This window comes from Sparus aurata, chromosome 6, assembly GCF_900880675.1.
Source record: "Sparus aurata chromosome 6, fSpaAur1.1, whole genome shotgun sequence".
NCBI classification, from domain to species: domain Eukaryota; kingdom Metazoa; phylum Chordata; class Actinopteri; order Spariformes; family Sparidae; genus Sparus; species Sparus aurata.
The window spans coordinates 30,022,181-30,046,795 of NC_044192.1; the positions used below are offsets into that span (position 1 = coordinate 30,022,181).

Consider the following 24,615-nt stretch of genomic DNA (forward strand, 5'->3'; position numbering starts at 1 on the left):
TGAAAATAGAGCAGGCCTCTTATTACAGACGGAGGATGTGAAAGTACAGTAAGTACTGTATGTACAGTGCTGATCTGGGGGAGAGGTGGACACAGAGGAAGAGACAAAAGGACATGAACAACATGCTCATATGTGGAGCCATCAGAGCAGAGGCACACACAGGACAGCTGCACCAAGTTGAAAGAATTTTGCTGTCCTGCATGAGCAGATGTAGGCAAGTGAGGTTCTCAATTCTTTTTGGTAATCCATTTCTTAGACTACTCTTAATTGTTTTAGAAAAGTTGCTTTAATTTTGAGCTTTGAAAACAAAAGAAAACAAAAGTTTTGGTCAGGCAATTTCTTTTTGGTAGGATCACTGACACCAATATGGCGGACGCTCAGGCGCTTTATGGCAAAATACAGCAGTGACGAATGAGGTATAATTTCTCTATATGTTACAAGGCATGACAGCTACATACTGTGCTACAGCGAGACATTAAAACTTGTTCCCTAATCAATAACATGAATCAAATCAAACACATTGTTTAAGAGCTGATGGTGGAGGCAGCTGAGGAGTTGAGCCGTCTTGCCTATTTGCGATTGTGCAGTAGTACACCAGGGTTGTGACAGTGCAAGTTAAAAAGCGTTTCTAGTCAAAAGAAGAGAGAAATTAAAACTCACATGGAAGAAAACATGAATGCTTTTAGTGAAGTTATAATTACTTGTATTCATTTTTTGGATCTTGATGGAGTGATTTCATTGTTTGTGATCCAGGTATTTACTAGGTGTGGAGAATTTTTTTTTCTATAACTCCTTAATCTGATTTGATCTAACTAGCGCTTGGTACCTAATGCTAACACATAATAAGAATCACCATAAACATCTCGTAAACTTGCAAACTTGCAGTTGACGACTATTTTTGCCTTAACTTATCATTCTACAGTAATTACAGATATATAGTGTGATGGCACCATTCACCTATAGATCCACCTTTACATAGCACTGAGATCAGTGTTTTCTTGGTCAAATTGGGATTCTTACATTGTCATTATTTTTGTCATGTTGCTGACACTGTCCCGGTGGTGCCAATAGTAATGTCACAGGGAAACACCAGGAGGGAGGAAGTTGAAAAGTTGTCTTTAATTCTGCTTTATTAAATGATCTACGTCATGCTTATTCCTATGCTACTGCTGACCTCACATCCTCACATCATATTGTGATATGTACGTGAACATGGGTGGTCGAAAAACATAAAAATGTTTGGGAATCCTGGTTAAAGGTGCCAACAGCTGACGTATATCAAAGCATTCTGGGTACAAATCCAGCGGAGGGCAGTTGCCATGTGTCGTCTCTTTCTCTTCCACGGATTTCTCTTCTTTTTACCTTTAACTTTCTTTTTCTCCCGAGTCCGACCTCAGATTTACCCAACTGTCTACTGCCATTATCCATTATTGAGGTTTACACACGGCCTGTACATTACGGAGGGTTGTTTTTCCAATCACACATCAAGACATCAACTTTCAACTGATGTTACTTGGCTCCAGTTTTTCTCAGTGGCTTTACCGACAGAGATCAGTCCCACCTACAGCTTCCTCTCCAGCAGGCCTCTGAGCGATCCTGCCAACATTTAACAGCTAGTCGGAGCTATGTGGGGCCCCAGGATGTTGAGCAGTGAGAGGCTGGAGCAGGAGCAGGTGAAGAGGGTCCTGAGGGAAAGCCTTGTGCTCCTGCTTCACTCTCCAAGACGTAACAGAAGGATCAGCCCGGCATCCAGAGAAGTGCTACTTGCCGGCAGCAGGCCAGACACTCAGACAGCTGGCACCGTGTGTGTCGCAGTCCTCCACTTCTCTCACTGCATTTAGCGCACAATACGGCAGTGTGTTCACAGTTTGTTGTCATCTCTTAATTGGCAGTGCGAGAATAGTGAGAACATCAGAGGCTGGCGTCACAGGAGGATAACTCTCACCTGGGGCCGATGACAGAGCAGAGGTGACACGAAATCTCAATCTAGAGGATTTTTGCAAAGAGAAAAATGTTTACTTTACAGAAAGTGCCACAGGGCCTCCTGTCAACTGTGTGTGAGACAAAACCGGACTGTAAATGTGAAGCAAATTTGCCCTTTTGGTGCAAACTTTGTGGACCTGACCAATGCTGCCCTCTACTGCCACGCGGCATGAATCACACGTCCAACACTGAAGCTTCATGTCACATTGTTGCCTTTATGATGACATCAGTTTAGTATCAAATTAAATGTCTCCATGTATTTGCTCATGCAGTAGCAGTGACACCACGATCCTCTGAAATAGAGGGACACACATACATTCGTTGATGGAAAAAGTAGTAACACTAAAATAGTTTTTGTTGACATATAATCCACAGTTGCATTACAGAGGTCACCATCTAAAGGTGCAGATGTTTTCTCATACATGTTTTAAGCATTATTATTTCAAACTGGAAGAAAAGATGAATTCATCTTTTGTTGATTCTAACTGGACTGGAGGACTTAGCGATTGAGAAGGCTTATTGCAGCATGGAGACTGTTAAACAGTTAGATTATCTCTCCAGATGTGATTCATTGCGAGGATGTAAAGTCAGCCAAGAGGAGAGAGTTCGCGGAGCTGTGCTCTTTTCATTTTTTCTTTTCTCCTTTTTTAAGCACAGGGCTTGGAATTGAACCTGGGCTGCTGCTCAGCACTGTTTTTCACAGGAAAACGTCAACTTTAACGACAAGACCGCTCTTGTTCTGTCCCACAGATGGTCACACAGCATTTTTCTCAATTTTCAGTAAGTCTTGTAACATGTTCGGAAAGACAGGATTTTGAGGTTTTAGTCCAGCAGGTAGCACAAATGCAATGATAACTGCCTCATCATCCCTCGCTTTCTCATTTTTATTACTATCATCATTGTCTGTTACATTGCTTTTCTCTTCTTCCAGTTGCCAATATGTTCGTCTGATTTCAGTGACCTGGAGATGAAGATGACTGTGTATACCGCTAATGGAACTGATGCTAGAAATCATGTGTAAAAACATCTCTCTCGACCTTTGACCCCCACCAGGATGTTGACCAGATTAAAGACTCAGTAAAAACAAGACGGCTGAAGTTTATGCTCGACTCTACTGTCACACAGCTTCTCATTAGCCTGCAAAGAATAAAGTACAACATAACCTTTGACGTTTTGCACGCTCATTCCAACTTGTTTTCATTTCAGCAAATACAAGAGATACAAATGGATACTGATACAAATCCGGATGTAAAGAAGTGATTTGCCGCCAGCGCCCTTGACGACCATTAACATAAGATCCAGTCATCTCTAAATAAAACAAACAACTCTTACGCAGTCATTATCATGGCCTGAGGGGGGTCATTTTCTAAAGGCTGTGTCAAAGGTTTAATAGCGCTCAGTTTTACATCGTGGCAATCAAACAATTTGAAACCGAGATATTGTTTCTCATAGATTTTATAAAGCTGTGCGAAAACACAGTCATTTTATATGTTGTAATACTTACGCAGAAGTGTATCTTTTATTTGGGAAGAGGCATGGGCAGTAATGATTCAGAGATCTGACACAAGAGACCATGTGAATTAATATCTTATCAAATGAAAAACACCTGATGAAAACTGAATTCATTTGTTGTTTTTTTTTTAAGATTTGTTGTTGTAAATAAAAATTACTGGGCTGGTCAACAAAAAATGTATCACGGTGACACAGTTAAGCCAGTGAATCAGAAAGAAGACTTAGACTTGCAAACTTACACATTAAAGTAATGCATGTTTGATGAGCTCAGATGGAGCTCAGCTGAACATTAAATGTATTTGGTTTCTGAGATTGTGGGAGTGGTGTTTGCTGCTTTCTGTCGATGTAGAAGCTTGGCAAGTGATTATCTGAAAGTGTTTTTGACACACACGCACACAGTCTCTCTCGCTCCTTTTATTGCTTTTATAAATGGAATCATTGTCATTATACAAAAATAAACAAATCAAAACTTTAAAAATATACAATTTAAAATGTGTGACTGTATAAGTATTCACCTCTATGAAGTCAGTATTTAGTAAATGCACCTTTGGCTGCGATCACAGCACTGAGTCTGTGTGGATCAGACTCAATCAGGCCTGCACATCTGGACACTGCAATGTACTCCATTCTTCTTCGCAAACCTGCTCAACCTCCGGCAGGCTGCATGGGGATCGGCCGTGAAAAGTCCATTTCAAATCCAGCCGCAAATTCCCTATTGGATTGAGGTCTGGGCTTTGACTCGGCCGCTCCAGAACATTCACCTGGTTGTCTTTAAACCATTTCTGTGGAGCTTTTGCTGGTCATCGTCCTGCTAGAAAACAAATCTTCTCCCAAGTTGTAGTTCTCTTGCAGACTGAATCAGGTTGTCCTCCAGGATTTCCCTCTATTTTGCTGCATTCATTTTACCCTCTACCTTTCCAAGCCTTCCGGGGCCTGCTGCTGAGGCGCATCCCCACAGCATGATGCTGCGACCGCCATGCTTCACAGTGGGGACGGTGTGTTTGTGCTGATGTGCGTTGTTTGATGTCTGCCAAAACATAGTGTCTAGTCTGATGTCCAAAAAGCTACATTTTGGTCTCATCGGACCAAAGAACCGTCTTCCGCTAACCTTGGAGTCTCCCACATCGCCTTTTGGTGAACTCTAGTATAGATTTAATGAGCTTCCTTTAACAGTGGCTTTCTCTTCGCAAATCTCCCATAAACCTTTGACTGATTTGACTTACAGTGGCTATGGAACTTTTAGAGTAGATATTAGTATCGTATCACCTTTAAGGCCCCTCAGTAAAGTTTACTCAATAAATCTTAAATCCAATATGGGCCCAAGTGGACCTTAGATCCTCCAGAGAACCAGGGGGACTGGCCTTTAGATATCAGGGCCCCATTGCTCTGGATTGACTCTCTTTGAATTCTCTTTTAAGTTTTGCTTAATCAATGCTCTATTGTTTTAGCATTTTTATATGTTATATACTTAAATTGTGTTTATCAGTTAAAATTCAATTTCTTTATTTTGCTGGTGTGAAGCACTTTGTAACCGTTTTGAATGACACTGTACATTTACAATTCATCATCGCACGGTGCAGTGTTGCTTCTTCACCAGCAGGGGGCGCACTGCTCCTCTTTGTTACCTTCACGTCACAGTTTTGAGTCTGTGCACATGTGGTCAGCTCAGTCTGGGAGGAAGCACAAAAGGAACTTTGTGAGAGAACTGCACCTTGCAAGCAGCTGCTTTTATGACCAACACAGAGACAACAAAAGGTACATTTGACAAAATAACACTTTGTCGTACGCTGGCATACTGTACGCCAGCTTTGGGCTCATGTAAACCCTGACACCCTTTCTATTTGTGTTCACTGACAGAATAAGACTCATTCCACCTCACAGTCATTAACAAGGTGTTTCTCTGTGTTTCTCAATGACAGGAAGGGGCTATCTCATAGGAAGTGGAAGTAGGAGCGTCCCTCTCTCTCTCTCTCTCTCTCTCTCTCTCTCTCTTTCCCACACACACACACACCCCCCATGGTCGTCCACTCGCCTGCCCATCCTGTAGCTGTGAGTGGTGCGAGCCAGGAACACCCCCTCTCTGCAGGGCTACGGCTGCCTGCTAGTGTTTTGGTAATCGTCATCCTCCCTGACCTGCTGGCCCGATCCTGGCGCCAGGAGTCTCCTCGCCTCCCCTCCAACTCCTCAAGCCAACTACCCCCGACCCCACGGATAATTCAGACCAGCTGTTGCAAGGTGCCTTGCCTACTCCCACCCACTATACTCACACTTGCCTCTTCTAGAGTCTTGAGTTTGTCCCGGGGAAAAAGAGAGAACAAAAAAAAAAAAAAGGCTGTGGGGCTTTTTGGCTTCTTTCTGTCTTTGCATGGGGTCTCACTGGTGCATAGAATAAATCCAAGTCAATCACTGGCCTGGTTCCTGCTCTGCAATAAATCAGCACTGTGTCTGGATTTGATGTTGCAATGGGGAGAGATGCATTCAGCGGCTATCGCGTCAAACTGCTTGATATTTTGTTTTGCTGGGTCTTTTTCCGAGTGTCGCTGACCTGAATTTCGCTCATTCCTCGCAGCGTTCGGTCTTAATGAAGTGGAATGTGTGTCACTGGGAAATGAGAGTCGAGGACAGACCCGAGTTTTGTTGCGGAGCCATCCCTTCATTGGAGTCACATGAAGAGCATGTGCGTCCACCACGATCAAGTGATACTGCGAGGGGATCGAGAGCTAGTGCCAAAGAATGTTTGAGGAGAAGGACGAGAAAGAAAAAGGCCACAGATCGTTTTCCCCCTCTGTTGAAAAGGAGGTGTTCTCAAGCATGTGTGTGCTTCTCCTGTTGTACACTTGAGTGTTTTTGGCATTTGGGGGCTCTGTGTAAAATAAGGTGCCTCTCTGTCTATGCTCTAACCGCAGCGGGACTTTGGACTGAGATGGAGGGGAACCCCAAGCTTTTTGATCCCCGCTCCACAACCCCAGCACTGCTGAGTAACGGCCCACAAGTGAACTGAGTACATGCATATGTGTGTGTGTGTGTGTGTGTGTGTGTGTGTGTGACAGAGGTTTGGATTGTTTTTTCCACGGTGGCGGTGGCGGCAGCGGTGGTAGTGGTGCGGTTGCCTCACTGAGGAGCAGTGGATGGTTGTCAGAGGCCTGATGGAGGGGGGATGGGGGCACTGGTACAAAGAGCTGTTCTGGTGGAACTATGGAGGAAAATAGTTCATGCTGCACTGGGATTTCCTGCCTTTGCCCACCCCTCCTCCACTCCCTCTCCTGTCTACCCGCTCTGTTCTCGACGCCCTTCAGCAGTATGGAAACAGCTCGGGGCAATATTTCAACCGGAGACGGGTGAAGCAGTAGATTTAATGAAGAGGACTGCGGGGATCACGGGGCGAGAGATCCAGCGTTGATCCAGATGCAATCAGGTTTCCATAATTCCATTTCCTCCCTTAATCTGTCCAGCGACAGGCTTTCAGAGCAGATGAATAGTTTTGACTACGTCTCGGTCGTTTCTCTCGCAGTGACGTGCAACATTATTGGACAGAGTTATCTGATCTCTTATCACGCACAGCTGGAATACACATTACTTGGCCCTGACATTGGCGCCGTGAATGGAAGCAGAAGACAGCCACATCGCTGTTAAATGTAAGAGGGACAGGTGTGTCACCATTTGGCCGCCCCTCAGACATATCGCGTGGGTGTCAAAGAGGAGGTGGAAGGGAGACGAGGCGGTCTAGGTTTAATGTTTAAACCAGTCCCCTTCTCCTTCTAGGGCTTTGATCTTAGGTGTCAGCGGCGGGGCTGGGGGGCATGTGTCACTCATTAGCAGTGTGGTGAGAGTGCGCTGGCTCACATGTTACCCCAGCGTGGAGGAGAGGATGCTGTGAAAATGGCCGCTCATGGGGTGTTCCTGCTAATAAACCCTGGGGGTGGCGTCAGAGCATGGGAGGGGGGTGGAGCGGGAAAAAAAACAAAAAGCAAACAAGCAGGAATAGCAGTACAGTTGACTCCGATAACTGTATGTGCTGAGGATTGCTTTTATTATGGTGCGCACACACACACTTATGCTAAACTGATAGCACAGGAAGTGGAAGAGACGATTTCATTGAAAAGCCCCGCTGCCAGCACTCACTGTCTTAGGAGGGGAGGGAAATGGAAACCAGATGTCTGAGATCCACCGTGAATATGTCAAAGCTCTCAGACTATGTCAGTTCCTCCACGTCCCATTGGTGGACTGCAACTTTTTCTGCACAGTCATCAGTAACGTCTATAATACTCCCTCCCCGCGGACATCTCGTACGCTTCTTGGCTGCAGAGACTCCGGGAAAGAAGCTTCACTGTTCCAGAAGATGATTTTTTTTTTCCCCCCTTCTCTATTCCTTAGGTTTCAGACCTCACCACATTCCTCAAATTTCAGGGTAACTTCCCATATCCCAAGGCTCCATCGGGTGGCAAATCTCTCAGCACTCCTTTGTGGATAGATTGCTTTCTCTTGCTTGAGAAAATAACAAGCTATAGAGTAATGACTTAACAAGCAACAGGATAATGGCTTCAGCATGTGCAGGACTGTGTGCATGTGTCTGTGTGCGTGCATAGATTTGGGATTGTGGCAGTGCTTCCTTGCCTCTGTGTGTGTGTGTGTGTGTCTATTGTTTGGGAACCAACTGTGCAGAATCAACTGGTTCTTGGAGTTGTTTGAAAGTTGGACCGCCGATGAATAGATTGCTCTCCTCCAGGTCTGGAGCCTTTGGGGAATCAGCGGCCCCCGGTACGTCCCAATGACAGAGGCGGCCTGTGGGGTGTCGGCGGGAGTGACGGGTGTTTTCCATCATAGCCAGCTGCTGTGGAGGCCTCCCACACCGAAGAGTGTGTACGCCTCTGTGTTCACCTACCTCTGTGTGTTTGTATCTGGGGATGTTGGAGACAGTATGTGGTGATTTATGGCAATATGGCAGCTGTCATGTGTACTGTGTGTATGGGTGTGAGAAAATGAAGCAGATTGCTGATGTTTACTATCTGTGTTTTGATGCTGTACATCTGCTCCTCGCGCTCGCTGCCTCGACTTCACTTTCTTTGATCTCCATCGGAAGAACAAATGGAGAGCACTTCACGCCTCAGACGTCAGCGGTGACAGACCAAACTCCACTTCCTGCCCCAGTCAGCCCGGCGTGGCTTTAATACTGTGAACATGTCAGGCTGTTCATGGGAAATGGCATGCTACAGATGCAATCGTGACTCAATTAACAATCCTCTTCCTGACAGTGATATTAATATGTGCGACGCATTCGGTCACAGCATGATCCAGCTTGCCCGAGTCTGTGCTTCTCCCTTTCACACACAACTTTGTAAGTTTCAACAAATCAGAACCTTGAAAAGTGAGGAACAAGTGGGGAGATGTTTCCAAGCGCAGCGCCTGATGCTGTTTACACACTGTTACACCATGACGTGTCCCAACAGGTGGTACAGATCTTTGCTCTTTCATAATGCCCTGTCAGAGCCTGCGGCGACAGCTCAACGTCCTCTTGCACCTTGTCTGGGAAAATATGCTCAGGTGCATTCCAGTGTGGCAAACAGGTGATATCTCCTCCACTGTCAGGTGGAGAGGAGTCCTTTTTGACTCATGTGAGGATGTTTTTTTAAAAAATGTTTTTATCCTCACTGGTGGCTCTTTATTTGAATATTGTCTGTTATTTTGGTAGTTCACCACTTTGATCCTGATCCCGACTTCAATACCTCAACAACTCCTGGATTGATTGCCATCATGGTGGTGACAGTCATGGGGATGAATCTGAACCACTTTTGTGATGCGCTGACTTTTTCTGTAGCGTTTCCAAGAGGTAGACATTCGTGTTTTTCCAGGGAAATGTCTTCACAGCTATGAGATACATATCTGTAAAATTTAGTACAGGCAGTCTTGTCACCCCCAGGATGAATTGTAATCTGGTTGGCCATCCCTTAACTTTTCGTCTCACACCATCACCCAATAAAAAACTTGTCTAACACTTTGTTTCAGAGGTGCAGTGTGTGGGATTTAGGAGCAGAAAATCATGTTTTCATTAGTGTATAATCACCTGAAACAAAGAAAGTTGTGTTTTTGTAACCTTAGAATGAGCCTTTAGATCTGCAGAGGGAGCAGCTCCTCTTCCACAGAGTTGTCTCTACAGTAGAACTGAACGTCCCAACTGCTGAGAAGGCCTCTCATGTTTTGTTTTGTGTTTTATTTTTTGCAGTCTTAGCAGGGGTGCTGGAGAAGGGTGTGACGAGGGGTGTTCAGTTGGTTGCAGTCTGCCACCGCAACACTCGATGCCACTTAATCCTACGCACTGGACCTTTAACATTTAACCATTAACATCAGCCTCAGCTGTATTTTGTGTTGAGGCTACATTAGCAAATGTTAGCAAGCTAAACTCTGATGAGGAACATGGTTGCCAAACACTAGGATGTCAGTGTAAGATGAGATTTCTTTTTTTTTTTTCATGACATTTTGAAATGAAGACATTTCATCTGAAGAAGGGGAAACATGTAAAGATGTATTTACTAACTTAATTATTATGTTTTATACTCTGGTTTATTTTGAGAACAGGCAGAATGTCATTCTTCTTTTAGATAAAATCGGGGACTACTTAACGTGGTGCACTTTGCCTTTAATGGTTAAGATCAGCAGAGTGATTTAGGAGATTGTGAAATAACGTACCACCTTGCTCAGTGCTCAGTTGTCCTACATGAGAGGCGGACATTGAAGTGTTAGAGGAACTGGGGGAGAATTTGTCTCAGTGCGTTTCTGTACCCACAGCCTGAAAATAAATCAACTTACCAAGTTATGGCAAGGACAATGAGCTTTACTTCAGCTGTGTCATTGTGAACATATTGGCTCGCTGAGGTTTTCCTCACACGGCCGCTGGCATGCCTGTAGACTCTTGGTTGGTTAATTAGAGTCACAGTAAAATTATTGTCATATATTTCATTCTTTTATGGTCAGAGGAGGATCTGCTTTGTCTGCTTAGTGTTTAGCTCGCTTGGATGCCACACAAGTACTGAGGAGTAATGATAGTTGAGTGGGCTGGGTCAGGATACTCTCTGAGAATCTCTTGTTTCCTGTCTCAGGGTAGAAGTCAGGTTTATTTTCTCCCTCCCTCTCCTCTCCAGCCCCACTAGTCCCAGTGTGAGGCAATGCCCAGAAGGACACGCAGAGGAAAAGCAGCAGAGAGCTCAGGCGCCATCCATCCTTCCACCTCTCCCCCTTCTCCTCCCGCTCTCTCGCTCTCTCTCTTTCTCTCTCTCGCTATGCTTCTCACTGGCATTGAGTCCGCTGCAACACATGTCTCTGATCAAGTCCAGCCTGCGTCATCAGTTAGTAAACTCCAGGCTCCAGGAAAACCAACAGAGAGCACATTCATAGCCGGCGACCCTGTGACTGAGTGTGTGATTCATTACTCTTTAATATGCACCCCCTACCCCCATCCCCTAACCCACCCAACCACTTCTCCAATCCAGCCTTGGGGCAACTCCACAGCCTGATCAAATCCATCATTAAGCATACTTGTGGTGTTACCGCTGTTGGCCTTCTTATTTACCAGATGCAGCGGTTGTGTCTCAGGCCTGTTTGCAGCTCAGCGGAGGGGCATTAGCTCTGTGTCCCGACACCTACAGCAGAACTTCACTGTTTCAAGAGCGGGAGCACTTTGCAGAAGATCACCCAGAGGCAACCGCAGAGAGGGAAAGTTATCAACTCCGAAACATCAGAGAGTAATGAAGTGCTCTCGAGCAAGGTGACAGACACCGAGAGGTGCTAATCTTGGTGAGGAGAGCCAAGGAAGTAATGCATGAGGTGAGAGGAGCCTGGGGAGTACAGCTGAGGATAGGATGATAGCTTCAGTGCTATCACAACTAAACTGTCATTCTATTCCTAAGTATAAAGCATGGAGATGACTCGGTTTCCATTCCCCCAGACAGCTGCCTCCTCACACCCTGCCCACTGTTGTGTGTCTTGATGTTATGTTTGCGATGACTCCTTGTTATGAACAAAGGGAACTGAGTCGTACTTCATGAGAACTGTTTTTTTTTCTTTTTTTTGTTTGGTGTGCCCAAATTTCACTTCCTGCCTTAAATCTACCCTCCTTTACGGTGATCAGTGAGAATATGAAGTGTTGCACGAATTACAAGGCAGCTTTATTTACATAACAGATTTCAGACAGAGGGTCAATTGACAGTAGTAAATTTGATGCAGAGGGATGTTGTGTAATGCTTACTATTCATTGACATTAGGTCCCACAATGAGAGTAATTTAGTGCTGCCAAAAGTTCGTCCACACATGCAAAATTAGATTATATTGATGGGAAGCCTAAGTCCCAATGTGATCCTAGTGATCAGGGCTGCCCAAACAGGGGACAATGGGCCAAAGGTGGCCTGCCAAAGGGTTTGATTTGTGCCTGCCAGAAATATGCAAAATAATGACAAGAAATCACATGAGTCACTTTGCTGTTTTATTTTTTATTTTTTGTTTAAATGTTCTTGTAAAAGTAGGCCTTTGTAGGATTCCAATTATTAATTTTGTCATAATCTGAGCACTGTAGATAGAGTTACTTTTTGCACAGGAAGTCAGTCAGTTGAGGGAACTTGAGCTCTGAGAGGCAAGTGAAAAAAAGCTACTTGGCAGACAGCTTGTTTATTCAGTTCAAAATATGTGTGCATGAGTTTGTATTATTGTGGACTGTGAGTTTGTGTTATTACCTCATTGATATTGTAAATAGTTTTTCTAAATTCAACAAGCATAGAAAATGGATCACCTGATTTTCTCTCTTAGTATCATTTCGTATCTTAATAATTCAACGCAATAGAAGTTTGCTTTGAGCCCGTGGTCGATGCCCTGGTTACTAAGTAAGTAAAAGTTTTGGAACTTCTGCAAGTGATTATTTCGCAGATTGACCTAGCACAATCGTAAAATACAAAAGAAAGAATAACAAGCCTCTCACTAAGATGACACATTTTCAGCACCTTTATATTTTACACATCACAACTTGAATTCACAAGTAGCATCAGGGGTCACAACACCGCAGATGATCAGCTCTCTATCAAGTGACTGTAACATATCCTCAGGTCATCCTAATGACCCTCAGGTGATAGTCACACATATTCAGAATCTACGTTATGGTTCATCTCCAGCAGGTCACTGATGAGCACAAGACTGAACCACAGTCTGGAGAGAAAGTGTGTCTAAAGTCTGTTCCTGGGAGAGTTCTCTCCAGGTCTTGTGTGTCATGAGTACAGGACGAGTCCTGTTTATGAGATGCTGACAGCTCCTTCCTGTCTCCCAGGCCGTGAGCCCTAACTGCTGCTGCTGCACCGAAGGCCACTCTGAAGTTCCTGGCCACCCAACTCCACCCGAAAACTTGGCTTAAAAGAGCAGCCATGGGTGGGACAGCTGATGAGGGGGGGATGGTACATGGCGCTGGTCGTGGCAAAGTGCAGCAGCAGAAACAGCACACGAGCTCTGCAGCTCGTCGACCCAGGCTGCTTTTTTGGGTAAACTAGGCCAATGTAAACTCCCACTTCCTGTCGGCCTTGTCTCAGAGGGGGAGAGATGATCCTTCTGTGAAGAGGGAAAGGGCTGCTGCTCTGTAGGGACCGTTTCCACTCACTACGCACACACACACACACGCACACACACACACACACACACACACACACACACACACACACACACACATAAATAGAAATACAGCCAGAGAGTGAGTGGGAGAGAGCAAGCAGGCGAGTGAGAGAGCGAGGAATACACAAACACAGTGGGGTTCAGGAATGTTAAACACATGCTTTATGGCATAAATAGCAGCCACTTTTGGTAAATTACAGTGAGTGCTCTGGCACTGTAAAGCACACAGCAGGAAAACGCTCTCAGATTTCAGATCCAGGCCTTGCACTCTCCCCAAGGAACAAGAAAGGGAGCATGTTGTGTTTTCATTTCTCTATAAAAAGGCAGAAAGAAGTACAGTAACTTATGATGCAGCAGAGTTATAAATGTAGGAGTTTATGCTGGCCAAATGAAGCTGTGCTGCTAGGGCAATGGTGACAGCTTAAGAAAACAAAATCCTATTTTTAAACCTCACCTATTCTCAGGATGCAGCTTGCACGTAAATATTACATGACAGACTACGAGGATGAAAATCATTAGAAAAAAAGTCCCAACAAAAAGCTCGACAATAGAGATTAAATGAGGGACTTGTTTCAATTGTCCTTGCTAGCGGAGCTTACACCCTCACCTCAGGACACACCAGCTGACATCATCAAAACAGTCCAGAGCTAACCTCCAACAGCTGAGATTTTAATAGCTCTTTCTTCCAAGAGCATCCTGGGTAAAAGACATGGGAACATAACGACCAAAGAAACCACAATCAAGGACTCTCACATTAATTCCATACTGGACCTGGTTGGCGTTCAGACGCAGATGTTTGAGAGTCTGTATAAGCAATCTGAAGCAGTGTGTGCGTGAGGTGAGTCAGTGCTACATGCAGCAGTGGATGTCCTGGCTGGTAGCTGTGAGCACATTTCCCTGACTCAGAAGAAACTGTGTCGTGGAACAGCTTACCTCACCGTGTGCTGGCCTGGCTGGGCCTCAGCCCACGCACACCAGCAGCTAACTGACTGACTGACTAGTGATCTGACTTACTGACTGCGAGCAGAGGAGCCATGGGAACCTAAAGCTCCAGTCAGGGCAGACTGTGACTCACTGTCTGGGCGGAGGAAGAGGAGAATGTTATACTCTCCCCGAGGAGGAAAAAAATATACACACACACACTGCAAATCACAGATATGGCTTACTGGCATTCCACCTTGAGATCTTTTCAAGAGCTGTAGTGAGCATGTATGAACATGTGTTCTTGGGATTGATTGGAAACAGAAGTTGACTTTCACTCAGGTTCTCTTTTAACTGCACACACACACACACACACACACACACACACATATCCAGCAATGTTTACACAGTGACGGTGAGAAGTAAATGGCAGGTGGAAACTGGAAACAGGTGCAGTCAGTTGTTCCCCTCCATCACTGAGTGTGTTCACCTGCACATCTGCAAATTCAGCTTAGACACAATGATCACGTCACTCTCCACGCCTAATGTCAAGATGGTGAAAACGAACGTTCCAGTTAATGATCAAACAGACCTTTTATAACCAACGACTGCGCCCATTTCCACATTTGATCAAAGACATAAAACTGTTCAACTGTGAATTTTGATGCTAAAGCAAACGGCGGAGCAAGTTTTAATAAACATAAATTACTTTATTGAATGAAAATTAATCAGTTACAACATAACAAGAATAAAAAGTGAACACACGAGCATGGTACAAAATTGAAATAACACATCATCTGCACATTGCACTATAAAACACTGCCATAAAATGTTTAGGAAAGTTACAAATTCATCTTTGTACGGCCTGTTTACAGGCTTCTGATCTCACATGAGACAACCATCGCACCAACACTTACAAATCTTTGGTCCCAGCCTTCTTACATCTCAACCTGTTTGGTGCTAATTTCTACTAATACTGCAATCAATGTTTATTCAAATCCACAAATACTTACTGAGGTAAAAAAAAAAAAAAAAAAAAAAAAAAAAAAAGAAAAGGCACATTTTTGGTTTTCAAAAGTTATACAATTTCAAGGCACAAATTCATTCACGTTACATAATATGGCTTTGGCTGTTATTATTAACACTGTGGTAACCTTGAGTGCACGGCTTGCATTGTCATCGAAGCTCCTTTGGACAACAACAGAGTGAACGTCTTTTCCTATCTCTGAAAACCATCAGATTAAAGAGAAGGTTTGGATGTAGTCAAAACAGAGGCTTAAAACGATCCCCCGCTGGTGAAGAAGGACTAACTGGTGCCATTCTTTTGTGATGACACGCTTCCTCTTTTTTCTTAAGCAAACCAAGGGCAGTGGAAGTCACCTGCTATCAACCAGCGAAGGTCATGGCTGTAGCACCTGTTAGCACCTCGTCTATCTACACCACAGTACCAGGGACAGCTGTGTGTGCATTTGCTTGTGTGTGTGTGTGTGTGTGTATGTGTGTGTTTTTAAGGCACGCTGAGAGATTTATTCCACCCACGCACCCCTACCTCTCAGCAGCTGTGTCTGAGCCATGATCCTGAGCTGGCCGGCACCAGGACAGAGACAGGAAAGAACACCTCTTACCCCAATGAGTTCACTACATATTTGGTCTTTGGAATGGGCACAATAGCAACAAAGGGGCTGATATCAAGTGAGTGTTGCCATTGCTCTGTTCAGATTTGGTCCAGCTTCAAGACCTCAATCTAAAATCTGCTCCTCGGATGATTTATCACAGAGCAGAAAAGCTAAAAGGCTTGTAAAGTCACATCCAATCCCTCCAAGTCTCTTATTCAGGCCGTTTCAAGCTCTCTGGGGCCTTACAGGCAGTCAGCAGGCCCGTTGGGCTCGCCTCTAACCCTCCACTGTCCTGAGCTCTGAGTGGGTCCCCTCCGTCTGTCTCTGTGGTGGCTCACACCGCGCTGGAGCAGCACCCCGAGGAGCTGTGTTTCTGCAGCAGCGACATGCGGCTGAAGGTGCGAGAGCAGATGCCACACTGGTACTTTTTCACCTCGGCGTGGGTCTGCAGGTGAGCCCGCAGGTTGGAGCGGTCGGCGAAGGCCCGGTTGCAGTGGGGGCAGGAGAACGGGCGCTCACCTGGAGAGAGAGAGGGAGGAAACACGTCGTTTAACTTAACGGGCCTTTGACAACAGTCAGGCATCTCTGAGTTTACAAGAGCCTTCCATTAACGCCTCACACACACACACACACACACACACACACACACACCCACGCACACACACACACACACACACACACACACACACACACACACATTCTGGAGATAATGAAGTATCACATGGTCGGCTGGTGGGGTCAGAGCCTGACTGAATTAGCATGATTCAATCACAGCCAAATGAGATTAGCACGCTAACAAGTTGCTGCAGGTACTAAGTGTTCAGTGATAGCAGAGAGCCTTCAGGCATTCTTTGAAGCCTTTTGTCACATCTGTGTAGGCCATTCTATCCCAGTAGCCGCGATAAGATAATTAGCCGACGAGTCATTGTTGCTGGGGACATTAAACACAAAGACTGATCAATGGGAGCAGGGTCTACAGAGGGCTTCCCCACGTGATAACGTCTGCTGATCAAGTGTTTGAGCTCATCAGTCTGATTGTCATGGATATCCTTCACTTCACAGCCCAGATGATGAAGGGGTGACCTGCTGGCTCACAGTGACAGCAACTCAGATGTAGTTACAGCTCCACAGAAACACGTATGGGGGATTTCTTCACTCATGACTCAACATTAAAGTGGAACTCTAGCGGATGAGTAAGGTGCGTTTAAAGTTGCATGGTCTTACCTGTGTGTGTGCGGATGTGGCCGCGCAGCAGCCATGGCCTGGAGAAAGCCTTTCCGCAGGTGGTGCACACGCAGGGCAGGGTGTGTGAGCGGATGTGCATCTTCAGTGCCCCGAGGCTGGTGTACTCTTTGGGGCAGTGCTTGCAGAGGAAGGCTGGCCTGCTGGCGGCTGTGACCGGCGCCTCCCTCTCCTCCTCCTCCTCCGGGGGACTGATGTGAGGCATGACACCGGTGCATTTCATCCGCTGGCGAGGGCCGTACGTGTGCACGGGTTCGGGGCTGGGGGGGTCCGAGCTGCGTCCTTCATCCTCCTCTCCACAACTGCTGGCGCTGCTGCTGAGGCTGGACGGGGAGCTGAGGTCCAGGGGGCCTGGGGTGGCAGAGGGCTCTGTTTGGGAGGTGGGCAGGTAGAGGGTGGGCAGGACACTCAGGTCCCACACCAGGCCTGCTGTGAAGCAGGTGGCAATGGAGGTGTTGTCCCCTGATGTGAGCTCAGCAAAAGGATACCTCTCCAGTGAAGTGTCTGAGAGAGAAAGGAGAGGATGTTTCAGACATGCAGCCAGTGTACAAAAAGTACCAAGATATCTGATTGATTATAGAGCAACATACAAACACATTTGAAATATGTTTTCAAAAACTTCCCCCAACTACATCTACAGTGTCTGGATTTATTTTGGTGTTACATTCTTGTTTTTCTCGGCAGTTAATGAGCGTAAAGCTGAAGCCATGGGAAGGCTTCATGGGCCGTTTCCTCCCACGTATTCACAAGGGCTTGTAACATGAATGGAGCTCTGTCTGGTTACAGAAAGGGGGGAAAGTGCATTTAACGGGCCCCGACTTGAACGGGGAGTAGCCGGGCTTGCAGTTGAACCAGGCACAAAAAGCACAAAACAATATGTTCCCAAAATAAAGTCACATTAGTCCAAGAAAAAGGGTCACAAACACTTCGTGAAAACAGGTGGTTTTCTATCTAGTTTGCGCACTTACGTAAGGATGCGTTCATAATTCATACAAGAATAAAAATAATAATAATAATTTTAAAAAAATCTTTCCAACTCACCATTCTGACATTCCAGTTCACTGTAGTTTGGCTTTTGTTTGGCGAAGTACTTTTTGACCAAGAAGGATCGAGGCATCGTCCTTGTGTGCGTTAAACAAACTGTGCGTAAAAGTCTCCTGTGGTCACGACGCACAGCTTCTACAAGAGCCAAGAAAAAGCGAATCAAATCGTGGTCCTCGGGATTCCGCAGGAAACAGGGAAGTATCCTCCTATGGTCCACGAGTTCGAGCGGACTTCAGCGGACGAGCGTATGTGTGCAGCTTTCATACAAAATGACTAAATGCTGGCCTCTGTTCTGAAATACTCTGACACAGGCGGTAGGGGTGTGCTCGCCCCGAGGGCCCTCCCCACCTCCCGTATCAGCGCTCAAGTGCGCAGGATGAAGTCTTCATGCTCACACACTTTAACAACAACAAAAACACGAGCCTCACAGCGTTCACACACACACGAACCCACTGGTGTTGACCCAGAGACAGGAAGGGGCGAAGGAACAGTAGCAAATTATTACAATTAGTGCGAATAAATGACATGAAGTGGCAGTGTGACACTGTGTGGTCCAAGTGTGCAGATACATACCCACCTCCATATACCTGCAGATGCCACGTGATAAAAAAACAATTTGCCAGATATTTTGATCCAGTTTTTAAACAACACTGGTGTGCGTACTGATGTAAAGCCTTAATGCTGTATCTTATGTGTGAGGAGAAACACCATCCAACTCTGCAGCCTACGGGAGGCTACAGGCTCATATTTAAGCCTCAAATTAAACTCTCCAGTTCAGCTAATCTGCACATGTGTGGATCACTTTGGGCAGAAGTCACTGACTTCATCTCAAACAATCAGCCTCAAGTGTTTCCCTCATTTTGGGAATGTGCAAGAGAATGAGGTCTGAACATAAGACTTCATGAAGAGGCGTAACATTTCTGCTTAATGTCATTTTCATTCAATTGAGGTTAAGGGGACTGTATGAATGAATTTGGATTCAAAATACTGTTCTCGTCAGACTGCCCCCTGTTGTAGGATGTCACGGTGTCACCAGACCTGCCACACTTTATTTAATAAGGTTACACCCTGACACACACACAGGCTGTCTCAGCAACACCAACCTCAGTGGGGTAAGTCTGCCATCTTCTGGAAGACAGTGGGTAGTGTTGTGTGACCAGTTCATTTCAATGAAATGACACATTTAAACAAGTGAGCTGTGCGTTTTAAATGTACGTCCAGTCACAGTAATAATACATATACGATTAGCTATTTTTGCTCCCGCTGATTATCCACCTTCCACCTTGATTATTGACATGTGGACCGTCAGAAACAATAAATTACAGTCGCCCAACAAGACATGATGCCATAGCAGATGAACAGGATTATTTTCCAATGGTAATATATAAAATATAATATATTTATAATATAATATAAAAAAGCACAGTGTCTTACATGTATCCTGCAGGGGTATCATATATTCAGCATGTGTGTTCTGTGCATGCTGGACGAACTGCAGGCTACGCCTCTTCAGGGTAATGCTTTGTGCCATGGCCACAATGTTACAGTTCGTTGACAAATATGTTGGAAATCAAAATTGCATCCTTTTTCTTTTTTCAACACAAATTGGAAGTAAATGTGACTGGACTTCCTATAAAGATAAAGAGGAACCCTTTGTGTTTTGATGGGCACAGTTAGGCCGCACAGTGGCTCAGTGGGAATCACTATGGCTTCACAGCTAGAAAGTGAAGGTTTCATTTCTTGCTCCGATGCCTTTTGTGGAGTTCATTTGTTTTAGGTTTGAATTAATATTCATGTTTCCTCCCAAAGCCATGAATGTCGTTGGGCTGTATCTTTCTACATTGCCCTCAAAGTTAATGTGTCAGAGCAACTCAAAACATTAGTTGCACTGACATTTTGGATTTATGTGCCTTTGGTTGTGATTTGCTGTCAGATTCCAGACAGGGTTGTATTGAATTAAAGACACTTTCATAGAGCATCATTCATATTTAGCGTACAGATATTCAGAGTACTCAGAGTTAGATTTTACTCAAGTACTCACAGTAGCACACTGCTACAGCACACACAATGTAAAATAAGTTGGCATACATTGATCTAATTCAACCACTAGATGGAGACAGAGAGTTAGCAATGTTTCTGCCGGTTACTGATGCCCTCTACATACAGCTCAATAATAATACAATCCTCCACAGTAGCTGATCTGACGCATGTATGCCTATTTTAATGTATGAGGGCACTATTTTCACTAGGAGCTGTTTAATTTCAGTGCAGTAACTCGATAAACAGACGGAACTGCCCACTTCCGTCTTGGCTACGAGCATTCGTATTCAAACAGTCCAATATTAAGGGATGTTTTGGTAAAGTTAGCCTTCCTGTTGCTATCAAAACAATGCATCTTAAAACAGAAACCAACACACAAGAGTGAATATAACGTACGAAGTTTGTTAACGTGACGTTTAGTGTCATGACGTGCAACCTACCAGAATCAAATCAAACCGCAGGCGCAGTATGCGGCCTCTGATTGGTGGTGGACTCCTGGTGGGCGGGGACAGGGGCGTGCCCTCTGTTGTCTGTGTTCGGTTAAAGATTTGAAATAGAAAACAACAGACTGCTCGGCTGTTACAGTTTCTGGCTTTTAAAGGCTTTTTCTTGAATTAAAGGTCCTTGTGAACGTTTACAGATTGGCTCTCCACAATGGTCTGCGACTGAAACACTAACAGCAGGTAAGGACACTGCACAGCTGAAGGCTAATATACCGAGATTTACGTTACGACTGCGTACGTTAGACAATAAAGAAGCAACCATCACGATAGCTGTTGACATCAGCGACACATTTTATTCGGTTACTGTCCCAGCGTTGTGTTTTATCCGGACCGCTGGCTGTCATCGGTTGTCTCGGGCTTGTTTGGTTGCAGCCATTGAAGGTTTAATGGCATATTACTGCAAACCACTGAGGACTGAGCATGACCTAAATACATGAGACAGTGTGTAAAAATACATTTAAACTGAATTCAGTCAATGAGAGAAGTTTGATCATACAACGAGGTGATCTATGTGGCTGCAGGAGTTTTTTTTTTCTTAATCCTGTTGTTCCTCCCATTATTACTGTGCATGGCAGTGAGTGAAAACACAACAACAGCAATGCAACAGCATTATTAGGGTTATATATATATATATATATATATATATATATATATATATTAGTGTGCACCGCAGACACAGAGCCATCTGAGTCCAGTAAAAGGTGCAGGCCAGGCTTTGCACTGACAAGATGTTTGATAAAAGGAGCCCCTCCCCGTATACGCCCACAGACAGATGGACCCTTAGGGTCCACCCTAACAATGAAAGTCTTGGGGAGTGGGCATCGCTATTAAAAAAACACAATTTCATTGGACACCCTAGTCAGCTGACCCAGCTTGCTTGAAGTTTGAAAAATAATAATGGAGGAAGGGTCGCTTGGCATCACTCCCAAACAGTCAAAGAGGGATTAGAGGTACATTACATGAAGGTATGAACATGTATGTGACTACATGAGCCAGCATTCTCCTTCTCTTCAGCAGATAGAGACTGTGAGCTTCCTGCTAAAGAAAGAAGGGAAGAAAGACAACAGCACACACCTCAAGAGAAGACAAAGAGAAAGCAGTCATGTTCAAAACGATCAGCCGTCTGCTTTTTGGGGGAGAGGAGGAGACCCCTGAAACAGTCAAGTCTGGAAAAGAGGTGGAAGAAGAGTGGCATGTTGTCAGTCATCAAGGTCAGTCATGGGACATGTTTTCCATATATTTACTCTCCCAAATTCATAAAGGCATATAATGTGGTTTATTCTGGCAAATTTGCGATATGATTCACAGTTAGTGGAAATGGACATTTTTGTAATGGAATTTTCATATTTTTACTGAAAAAGCTATTGAGATCATGATGATGTGACATCTGTTGGGGTCTGTGCCAAACAGATATGTCCTCTTACATCTAGAAAACAAGACTTGAAGGCCAGGCGATTTTGCAGCACTATAGTATTTTATTATAATGCTGCTTTGTCACCTTTGGTCCTTTAGTCCTAGAGGAATAGGTGAAAAACAGCTGTTCCTTTTTTAGTCTACAGAAGGACAATGTACATACTGTATACTGAATAGTTGCCCAATTATATGACAAACCTCCATTTTGTGTCCACAGAGGCAGGTTCAGCAGAAAACCAGGATGCAAAACTGACTGACATCCAACCGTCAAACTCTGCTCCTCATGGGGACACAGTCGCAACTGTGGCAGCTGACATCAGGTGAGGGAGCAGGAGGAATCCTTTTTCTTGACATGTAGAATTTCAACATCAAGAAACCGTAACAAGATAATATGTTGTATGCTGACTATAAACAGACCATTTCAGTTCCAGTTCCGTTTGACTTCACATTAACATATACTGATGAATACTGACTCTCAAGGCTTCACATACTTGTTTGTGTTTTTATTCAGTGTTTTGGATCCGGAGCCTATGGTTGAAAGCAGCAGTAGCCCCAGTCGAGCCATCTCTGGCTCCAGTTCTCAGCCTAAGGCTTTGCTAGAAGTGTCAAAGATAACCTCCACTCAGAAGGCCAAGACCTGGGCAGACCGACAGCACATGACTCGTAACGCCATCCAGCGCCAGAACCGTGTTCGTCACGGCGTCCAACATCACGCCTTCCCGCTCCAACAGCCAGGACATCGCAACCTCTGCCACTAAGGCTCTGGTGCCACTACTTCATATGTTAACCAGGAGATGATCTCACAACACTCATCATACACTTATACGGCAATATATACAAATACACACACCTTTTAGTCTTGTGTAGACATAAGCTATACATCTAGTCTGGATGTAACCCATTACAACAACAACTCTAACCACCAGGTAGTAGGCAGCTACTTTATGAATTGTACTGTATCTGAATTTGGAGTGCTATTGTTCACCTCATGTAATGAGATCTTTTTTGTTTGTGTGCATGTGGATGAAAAAAGTGCAGCCTATGCAAATGTATGCTGTAACATTTTGGAGAAAGTGATGTGATTTGTGCATGGACATGCATTTACCTCTGGCCTATACTCGACTGAGATGATCGATCATCTGATCCAATATTCAGCTTTATTTTAATCAGTCTTTCTTTGTTGTTTTTTTCTTTTATCCAATTGTCAATAAAATAAATTAATTTAAAACTATGATACTTCGGCCCTGATGCATCATGTTATCTGCAAAGTAACTATTAACTAAAAGTCATCCAGTAAATGTAGTTGATTGGATGTATTAAGACCTCGAAATGGAAATACTCAGTAAAGTACAAGTACCCTAAAATAACTGTACTGAGTTAATGTAGCCTACTTGGTAACATTCCATCACTGCCTCAGTGCCAGATGCTTTAAAGTTTAGGCTGAACTTGCTGCTGCACACATGGTTTTGAAGTGACTAGCGGTGTCCACTTATCGCTGATCAGATGTGTTGATTTCTAAGTTTGCATGTCACTATATGATCTCATCAGTAAACACAAATATGTGAACCAAATGTGTGAAATCATTTACATTAAAGATTTCACATTTGCTCAGTAAATTTTTAAGGCCAGGTTGGTTAATTATAACAGATGGTACTGTATTCGTCATTGACTGTATATAAAGATGCAGGCTATATATTCATATTTGTAGAGTCATTTACTAACGCACCAATAGGAGTCCAATGAAGGTGTGTGGTAGTCACACAAGGTAATGTACAGTAAGCAGGTGAGACACTTGTTTGGTTAACTTAAGCAAGAAATCACAGAAACAAACTTCAAGCAGAAGTCATAGACCTAACTGTAAATATAATTTCCAATAAATTCCACAGCTACAATAAACATAATCCAAGAGTTCTTCCTGACACTTAAACTTACTCAAAAGCAGTCGTCTGTCAGCTGCTCACCCTTTACAGCGCATCATTTTCATTTGTTCCTGCAGTAAAATAGATGAGTCCTCAACTCCTGCTACCTCGACAGAAGTGTACATATAATATTCATATACATTCCCAGCTAGTCTCTGTTCTGGAAAATTGAGACACAGATGCATAAACCCTGACTCACCATTGTTACTGTAATCTGGTCTGCTATGTGCTTAACCAGACTACAGTTTGAAATGGCTGAAGTTTCAAATGATGTTTAAAAACCTTTACAACTGCTTAATGAATGGTTAATAAATCATTTATGTTAGGAAAATAACTATTAACCAAAAATTAAATTATTTATTCTCAGATCTTTTTACTCATTCTGATTAAAGTTATTTTTAATTTCAATATTAACTTAAATAAGGCCTTTACCCATAGGTGTCATTTACACTGGGGATTCTGGTTAAATATCTGGTTAAGTTAAAAATGTGCTAAAAATAGCTTGAAGCTAGAAGTGTCAATTAACCAATGAAAATTAAATGAACCTGCACGATTTCCCCACCCTAATTATGTACTCTTATTATGTATGTGACCTCACACAACCCTGAATACATTGTCTAAAATCACATTCTATGTAGTTTATTTTAGTGAACCTTCATCTAACCGGGCAAGTCACTGGAAGTCTAGCAAAAGGCAAAGTCAATATATGTTGACAACTGTGTAAAAAAAAATGTCCTTTTTTTTGTATCCCCACCACTTTTCAACACAAAACACCTTAATCAA

The 24,615-nt window shown here is 44.1% G+C and overlaps 1 protein-coding gene and 1 long non-coding RNA gene across 2 annotated transcripts; one reads left to right on the forward strand and one right to left on the reverse strand.

The window, feature by feature from the left end:
* Positions 1–858: 858 nt before the first annotated feature.
* Positions 859–3,152, forward strand: LOC115582949 (uncharacterized). Its single transcript, XR_003984282.1, has 2 exons — positions 859–1,802; positions 1,893–3,152. It is a non-coding gene; the product is annotated as an uncharacterized LOC115582949 (long non-coding RNA).
* Positions 3,153–14,741: 11,589 nt separating this feature from the next.
* snai1a (snail family zinc finger 1a) lies at positions 14,742–18,319 on the reverse strand. The gene is made up of 3 exons (XM_030421172.1): positions 17,955–18,319; positions 16,896–17,417; positions 14,742–16,190 (listed from the first exon to the last, which is right to left on the reverse strand). The coding sequence occupies exons 1-3, from the start codon at positions 18,028–18,030 to the stop codon at positions 16,006–16,008; spliced, it is 783 nt and encodes a 260-aa protein (XP_030277032.1). The 5' UTR covers positions 18,031–18,319; the 3' UTR covers positions 14,742–16,005.
* Between the last annotated feature and the right edge of the window lie 6,296 nt (positions 18,320–24,615).

Excerpts from the sequence above, each read along its gene's own strand:
- snai1a (XM_030421172.1), bottom strand. The coding sequence starts at position 18,030 with ATGCCTCGATCCTTCTTGGTCAAAAAGTACTTCGCCAAACAAAAGCCA. Across the intron at positions 17,418-17,954 it reads TGAACTGGAATGTCAGAATG|ACACTTCACTGGAGAGGTAT; the intron begins GTGAGTTGGAAA and ends TTTCTCTCTCAG. Across the intron at positions 16,191-16,895 it reads CCACATCCGCACACACACAG|GTGAGCGCCCGTTCTCCTGC; the intron begins GTAAGACCATGC and ends CTCTCTCTCCAG.